Raw genomic sequence first — 7,433 nt, forward strand, 5'->3', positions numbered from 1 at the left:
CTTCCCTCGCCCCTCCTCGCCCGCCCAGGACCCACCGCGGGCTGGGGCGTGGGGGAAGCGCTGAGCACCCTCAGCACCCCTTTAGCTCAGCTTCTTTACTTCTTACCCCCCTCAAAGCCTTTGAAACTGAAAAAACCATGGCGAAATTTAAGAGGAAAGAAGAACAAACGGTGGTCGCTTTCTGGATCCCATGAGGAAAGAAAAAAAAAAAAAAGAGTGGAGATTCAGGACTAGCGGGGCCAGCTCAGAGTCCTCCCTGTTAAAAGGAATCTGCTTGAAACAGATGCTTTTTTTGGAGTCCTTTCCTGCAAGGACTGAAGATTTTAACAGCTACTTCCCCAACAACTGCCAACGTGCAAAGGCTTCTTGCTCCGAGCTGGCTGCTCCTGAAGTCATCTCTCTAAACCAAAACTCAGGTCCCTTCTCAGGCTTAAGGACAAGGGCTCCTGCGAGCGAGCTCTCACCTGTCTGTTGAGGGTGATGGCGCTCGGCTGGCACTTGGTGCAAATGCCTTCTGGCCAAGGAGGGTGCCCTTCGCAGCCCGATTTGATCTTGCAGCTTATGTTTTCCAGGGCAACAAATTTCCCCCTGCGTGAAGGGAAAAAACTGCTGTTACCACAGGAAAAGGGGTTTGGGTCTCAAAAATAACCCCGAAAAGCAAGCAGCTAGAAACATCACCCCTACCAGCGGTGTTTATTGGAAGCAATTACATTGCCTCAGGAAAAAAAAATAATTTAAAAATACCAATTTAATTTTTTCCCCCTGATCTTTCCTTTCTTTTTTTTTAATACATTGTTTTCTCCCCACTTTCTCCCCAGTTTGTCATTCAGTAGTTATATCCAACGATTATAGTTGGATATAACCAGTTTGCCACTCAACAGTTATATCCAACCACACTCTGCCAAGATCCACCCGTCGCTTTCATTTGTATTTAAAAAAAAAAAAAAGCTACAACTAGATTCCCTTAAACCTCGAGGTTTTTCTTACTTGTCTGCCCCTCCAGTCAGCTTCCTGATGTAGGCATGGAAGGACATATGCTTCACAGGAGGTTCCAGATGGTTTAAATAATCCTCATCAAAAGGCTGCCAAAAACCAGCACACAAAGAAAAGCCAGGTCAGACACCTGCCCGATAACAGATTGATCGCTAAACAAATGGATGTTCTAGAGTCAACCCTGCTGGCTCTCAATGTGGGAACAATCAAGAAAATTTAGGCTCATTTTCAAGGCAGCTACTACCGCGACACAAAGAGCGGGGCTTTACGACAGCCAGTTTTATTATCGTCTCTCACTTTTACAACAGATTGGCTCCACAACTTAGAAACGAGCCTCAAAGGCAAAACGGGTTTTTTGTTGTTTTTTTTCCCCTCTCAATATCTAACGGCAAACGAAAAGCCCAGCTGCTCAAACAAGGGCAAAGAACTTCCAGAGCAGGCAAGAGGGGGAACAGCCATCCCAGCTCGCAGCAACGTTTGAGAGATCGCTGCTTCTTCACGCCATAAATGACACAGCCCGGCGCGTTTCTAGGAGTTCCTAGAGCTGCTTTCGACCCGAATAAAACGTGGTTCAACTGGGAAGTGCCGGGATCCGCGAGAGAGGGGATGAAACAAGGAGATCCAGGCAGGAGGGAGAAAAATCAGAACTTTTCTAAAGCACTTTGTTAAACTCGCTCCTGCAGAAAACCGGAGCATTAACCAGAATAAACCCAGACTAAATGAGGGACTGGAGCTTTACTGATCCTGGATGAGCTGGCACAGCAGGATCCTGACCCAGAGCTGCCGTCTCTACGCAGGCAGCGCTCCGAGGGAAAGTGTTCGTACTGCAAGAAGTCGAACCCAAGAGAACACGCTTTTACGTGACTTTCTAAAGCCCCTCCTGGGGGCTCTTACCTCCAGCGGGACGCAGTGCACGCATTTACCCAAGGGGCCGTGGCAACACCTGCGCAAAGAGAAAGAGAAGCAGCGTTAAGTCTTATTTAAAAAGTCAGGTTGTAGGGGTTGCTCTGAACTAACGGTTGTGATGTGGAAGATCTGTTCAATCACGTGGCTCTGAGCAACTGTTCACTCACGAGGGGATGTTACAGAGGGGTCACGACGAGATAATTTCACATTGAGAGAGACAGAGGGACAGCTTCAGGTTCAGTCAGAGAGTCCTGGGTCAGGATGAAACCTTCCCGATGCCCGTGTCGCCGGCTCTGTGCTCTCAGTGGCCGCGGGAACCGGTGGCAGATCGCGGCTTCTCGGGTTTTACGACCCCGCACAGGGGTTTGTGTTTCAATTCAAAGAATTTTAAACCTACGTCACAGGGCTGCCCCGCAAGGTTTTAACAAAAACACCCCAACAAACCACATAACCAAAACATTCACCCTTTATCAGTCGCCAGAGGATGGTCTGGAACAAACAGAGGCGCGTGTGTTTACCAGGGAGATAAAGACCCACTGGGTAAAGTTACAAAGCAGAGGGGAAAACATCTCCTTCTGAGGAGATTGCTTTACAAGAACCCCACAAAACCACCAGAAACAACTTCAAAAAATCCCCCCAGACCTCTGCCCCAGCACTAGATCAGCGCTAGTTTTTGAAGGGAGGCCTCTAGAGAGAAGCAGGGATGCTGGCTCTCCTTAAAGACGAAATGGACGGGCTCCAGTTGCTTTTAAGAAAGCCTCGTGGCAGGTATCTGCCTAAAGGACCCCTAAAGGCTGTTAATGCCCTCAGCCTCACGCCAGCATCCCTCCGTGTTTCTACCGATACAGGCTCACAAACACAGGAACAAGTCCAGACACACTCTTTTTATCATAAATATCCACCACTGGGCTTTGGCTGCCTGCGAAGAACAATACCTTCATTTATTCTTTTGAAAAGCCACGGTCAAGTTAAAGACAATGTTTTTGCCGCAGAGCAGTGGGTTTTGTTTTTATTGTTTCAATAAATGTGACATTTCCCTCATTTACTGTCAGCCTGGCAAGGTTAGATAGGATTTTTCACGCAAAGGCTACTCCATCTCTCCAAACTTCCCCACTGCTGTGGCACTAAAGATAAACCAGATGGAAGACAACCCGATGGGGAAGGGCGAGCTGTCCTGCTTTAGAAAGAATTCCTGGTTGCCTTTAAAATTTTCACTCCATCCCTTTCAGAAGTTACTCTGCAGATGGGCCCAAGCCCAAGGTGACAACCAGCCCAGACATCAGGCCAGGAGCCAACGGGGACGTTGTTAAGCAATAAAAACCCAACCATCCAGACACGGGGACATTTTAGCAGCATCGGTGTAGATTTAGGGCAGTATTAACTCACCGTTGTGTCACTACTTTTTACCAAAACCACAAGCCGTTTCGTTTACCTGAGTCTCTCGCAGCAAAGAGATTCGGCAGAGCCAGACTTTGTTGCGTTTCCACAAGCAAAACTGACTCTCTGGTTTCACAGCAAGGTCAGCATGAAGGAAAAGACGCCAAAAAACTAAGCAGGAGGAGAACCAAAACCTGTTTCCACGTCTCCTACTTCCTCTCCCTCACTTCACTTCCCTAATGAAGGATTTGTACTCTGCTGCCAGGACATCCCCGGGGAAGAATTCAAAGTATTCATTTTCACCTAGAGAGCTCCAAATGTTTTCAGAGCACAAAAACCACCCTCACAAGTCCCAGAGCAGAGGCCACCTTTGTTGGAACAATAGATGCTCTGAACGAGCCCTTCCTGGCAAAGACCCTGGGATTTTGGTATCTGCTTCCTTCCTCAGCTCACCACAGCTCGATTTAACCTTCCCAGACAATGGCAACGGTTGTTTTCCCTTGTGAACATTTCAAAGGCAGCGCAGGATCGAGCTGGGGCTAGGGGGGCAGCTCCCACCACCCGCTTCCTGGCCGCTGGTGTCAAGACGTTACGAGCTCCGGTGAGGTGCGTCGGCAGAATCAAAGTGTGTGTCCCCCCTGCCCCGTACTTACTGCTGCTGGTCTCGATTTCGGTAAATCTTCCCATCCTGTTTGATCAGATACTGGTCGATCTCATCTTCCACCACCTGGGGAGCCCCCGCGGGCTTCACGCTTTGGGAGGCAGCTGCGTGCACGGTCTCCGAGGAGGAGCCAGCCGGGCTCGAGGGGTAGAGAAACAGCATGTCGCCATGCCTGGGGGTGCAGAAAACCAACAGGCGGCCATCAGCAGCTGCTTCTGGGCAGCAAACCTCCCAGGACACGGAGGAATGTGTAACCTATCACAAAGTACACAGAGAGCAGCCGGTGTGGCCGCCCAAAGCTGCTCCCCTGTGCCTCTTGCTGTTGCTTCGCTCACCACGAACAAATCTTTTCATCGGGAGACAAGACCAAGAGAAAAAGACGGAGGAAAAGGTGAAAGGAAAGAAGCAACAGCTCCCGAAGGAAAAGGACTAGTGCGGATCTCTTGAGTCTTGAGGCAGCTGCCGGCACCGACACAATCGAGGGACAAGCTGCACACAGAGTAACAGCTCCTCTGTCTGTAGCCAAACGTTACTCCTGACATGAACAGAACGAAGATTTTTGAGAAGCAAACACGAAGCTATGGCACCACTGGACAGCTCCGATCGCTGCCCTGAGCGACAGCTGGAAGCTGTGAGGTGCCGTTGGCCGGCACGGAGGGAAGATCTCAGGCTCGGAGGAGCAGCAGCCCGTGGTACAAAGCCCCCCGCTTTAATCGCCAGAGCTCTCTCTCAGGACTCACTTGATTTTCAGCAAGTTGAGGGATTTGTTTTGCGACGCTGTGATCTCTCCTGTCCTGTTTCTATTGGTGTAGACAGAAAAGCCGTTATTCCTGAAACCAAATTCTTTTGCAACCTGAAGGAGAGAGAAAAAGGGCAAAGTTTAAGATACTTCCCATCCCCGGTGAGATGCTAAAAACTGCTCAGAGCGAGGGCTAAGTCCAGGGAACTTCTATTGCAAAACTTTAGCTGAATCTATCCGTGCTTCTGAGGAGCACGAGGTAACTGAGAGAAGCAGAAGCGCTCAGTAACACAATTATTAAAAAAGCAACTTAAACAGAACATGTCTCTCACTCACCCCACGCAAATGCAGTATTTTATCTAAATCCAGGCAAGCGCAGTCGTGAGCAGAGGGGAGAAACTATCCTCTCTGTTATCTCAGTTCTCTCGCTCCAGCATGCACCAGCCAAATCATTCTCATCTTCCTACGACTGGAATTCCTCAGTCCAGACCTTCACCTCTGAGGATCTTTCACCTACCAGTTGCTACATGAGTTTCACTCACACTTTTCCTGCCGTTCTCCTTTCTAGTCTTCTCCATTTGCCTCTTTTCTGATGAGACTGACCCTCATAACGACCACCTCTGTCCCCAGGCAGTCTTTTTTCCCCCTTCATCCTCTCGCCAGTTCACTTGAAGCTGCTTTACTCAAACGCCTCTTCGCAGCAATCACAATTTTCAAATTTGGTCACTTAAAAACATCCCTGCGTTTAAGAGGGGTGTTAAAAGTTCCTCTAGGTGACAAGTTTCTTCCTAAATTCTTAAGTTAACAGCCCGTATTTTTATGAAGTACACCTCCCTGGGGCTTTGGGAGGGCTCAGAGACAGTGACACACACAGGACAAACCTGACAGGCCACAAGCAGAAGCGCCACGTGAGCGAGGCCACGGCGAGCAGCCTCTCTGCCGTCAGCTCCGCGGCAGCACGGCCTCTGCCCCTCGAAGGGCAGCGACTTCCCAACGGCTCGTCTCCCTCCTCACACCTGCCAGCCTTAAACATCAGCTCCTCAGGCCACAGACTTCTCCAATTTTTAATTTATTTTTTTTTGAGGAGACAAATTCTACACTACATTCACCAAAAGCCTCAGGTTAGAACTAACTCAATTCTAACCTGAGCGCACCTGAGAGTTTATTGGTTTAGTATTCTCAGCTAGGATGTGCCACAAAAGACAGAGACGATTGTTAAGGCCCTTATCGCTGAGATGTGATTTTTTGCACACTTCTGCAGCTTCTCTGCAGCAAAGGAGGAGATCTTAAGTTAACTGCAAGAACAGAAGCAGCAATCTGATGTCTCTTTAACTACAGCCACCTAGCTAAAGGTGAAATCCACCACAGGGATTAACATTCCGGTGATGAAAAGGAAAGCTACAAACACGCAGGGATCTTAGGTGGTAAAAATTTGCAACTTTTGTCTTTCAAGTAAACCCTGTTTCGGGAAAGAAACTCAAACATTTCTCGCATTCAGCTCAGCGAGAGGAGATAGCTTTCCCCAGATCTTTCCCCAGACCAAGAGGCGGTTTTAGTGAGCGACGATGTTTTTGTTCTGCCAGTAAGTGGTTGCAAGCCCAATTGTTCCGCGCTGCCTCGGGTAACATGAAGCCTTGAAACCAAGCACCTTGCTTTGCACGGGTTCTAAAGATTCTCAAAGCACGGTTTTTTCCCTGAGTGAGACTGCTTGGAGGCTGCAGCGAGTGTCTTTGACCCAACCCTGAAATCCATCAGGATTTTCGCTTGCTCAGGCAGGGATCACTGCCGTGCTTCGAACAAAGCAAATGACTCACAAGCCACAGCAGGTTTCGGTCTGCTTCCCTTCACCCTCGCAGGGGGAAAGGAAATCCATCTGATGGAACGAACGGCCCTTCAGGCACAGGAACACAAAGCACTTCTCTTACAAAGCAAAGAAATCCTAAGCTGGGGGTTCCAGGTCACAGCAGAGTTCCAGGAGGGAAGGAATAGGAGAACGGCTCGATCTTAAAAAACAAACTTTAAATACTGAGCAGCTGCATCAGACTGAAGAACAAGCTGCAGCCAACTCCAAATCTGACAGCTCCAACGCTCCACATGTTCTCCTCGGCCCAGGGTGGAAACCTCTCCCAGGAGACCCTGGAGGCTCTTAAGACCTCACCTTAATCCCTTCCTCACTCTCTCCAAAACCATACTGGAAAAGCAGTGTCACGCAAAGCCCATGCAAACGATATTCAAAGCGTAAATCAAGCAGCTCAGCTTCAACCAGATCCCGCCCGAAGCCTCTCGTGCTGCTGTCGGCCTCTGCTGCCCCGGCTGCCATTCCTCTGGGAGAACACTAAAAACGCGTCCTTCCCACCCCAGGGAACTCCCGCTGAAAAGCTGAGTAACTTTTCTGCGTTAATTTTCTTCGTTAATTCTCAGGGTACCTTCTTGAGAAACGTCGCCACCGTTTCTCGCTTCGTGGCCGTGATGCGCTTCACTCCTTCCGGCGACTGCACGCGGATTATCTGCGGGGTGAAGAGGACAGCCCGTCAGCGATGGGGGGGTACGGAGCCTGCTGAAGCCAGACCCTCTCCACCTCCCTCCTGCCTTTCGCTGCGTGCGAACGCAGAAACAAGTTGTTCACCCTCGGTACGGCCCCTCTGGGTTGATGCTTGCGCCTTACCCTGGCGTGCAAGGAACAGCAAGAGGCTGGCACGGAGAAAAAGCATTAATGCAGCTTTTTTTGGTCAGAGCTCTGACCTCCAACGTGGAATT

At 49.6% G+C, this 7,433-nt stretch overlaps 1 protein-coding gene across 1 annotated transcript; it reads right to left on the reverse strand.

The window, feature by feature from the left end:
- Nucleotides 1-464: 464 nt before the first annotated feature.
- On the reverse strand, nucleotides 465-7,183 carry LOC104274544 (nuclear protein localization protein 4 homolog; the record flags this gene model as incomplete). Its single annotated transcript, XM_009870202.1, has 6 exons — nucleotides 465-588; nucleotides 988-1,082; nucleotides 1,888-1,936; nucleotides 3,930-4,109; nucleotides 4,678-4,790; nucleotides 7,103-7,183. Coding segments are annotated over 6 exons (642 nt in total), but the record flags the coding sequence as incomplete, so codon positions are not given.
- Between the last annotated feature and the right edge of the window lie 250 nt (nucleotides 7,184-7,433).

The sequence above is a fragment of the Apaloderma vittatum genome, unplaced genomic scaffold, assembly GCF_000703405.1.
Source record: "Apaloderma vittatum isolate BGI_N311 unplaced genomic scaffold, ASM70340v1 scaffold38965, whole genome shotgun sequence".
Lineage (NCBI taxonomy): Eukaryota > Metazoa > Chordata > Aves > Trogoniformes > Trogonidae > Apaloderma > Apaloderma vittatum.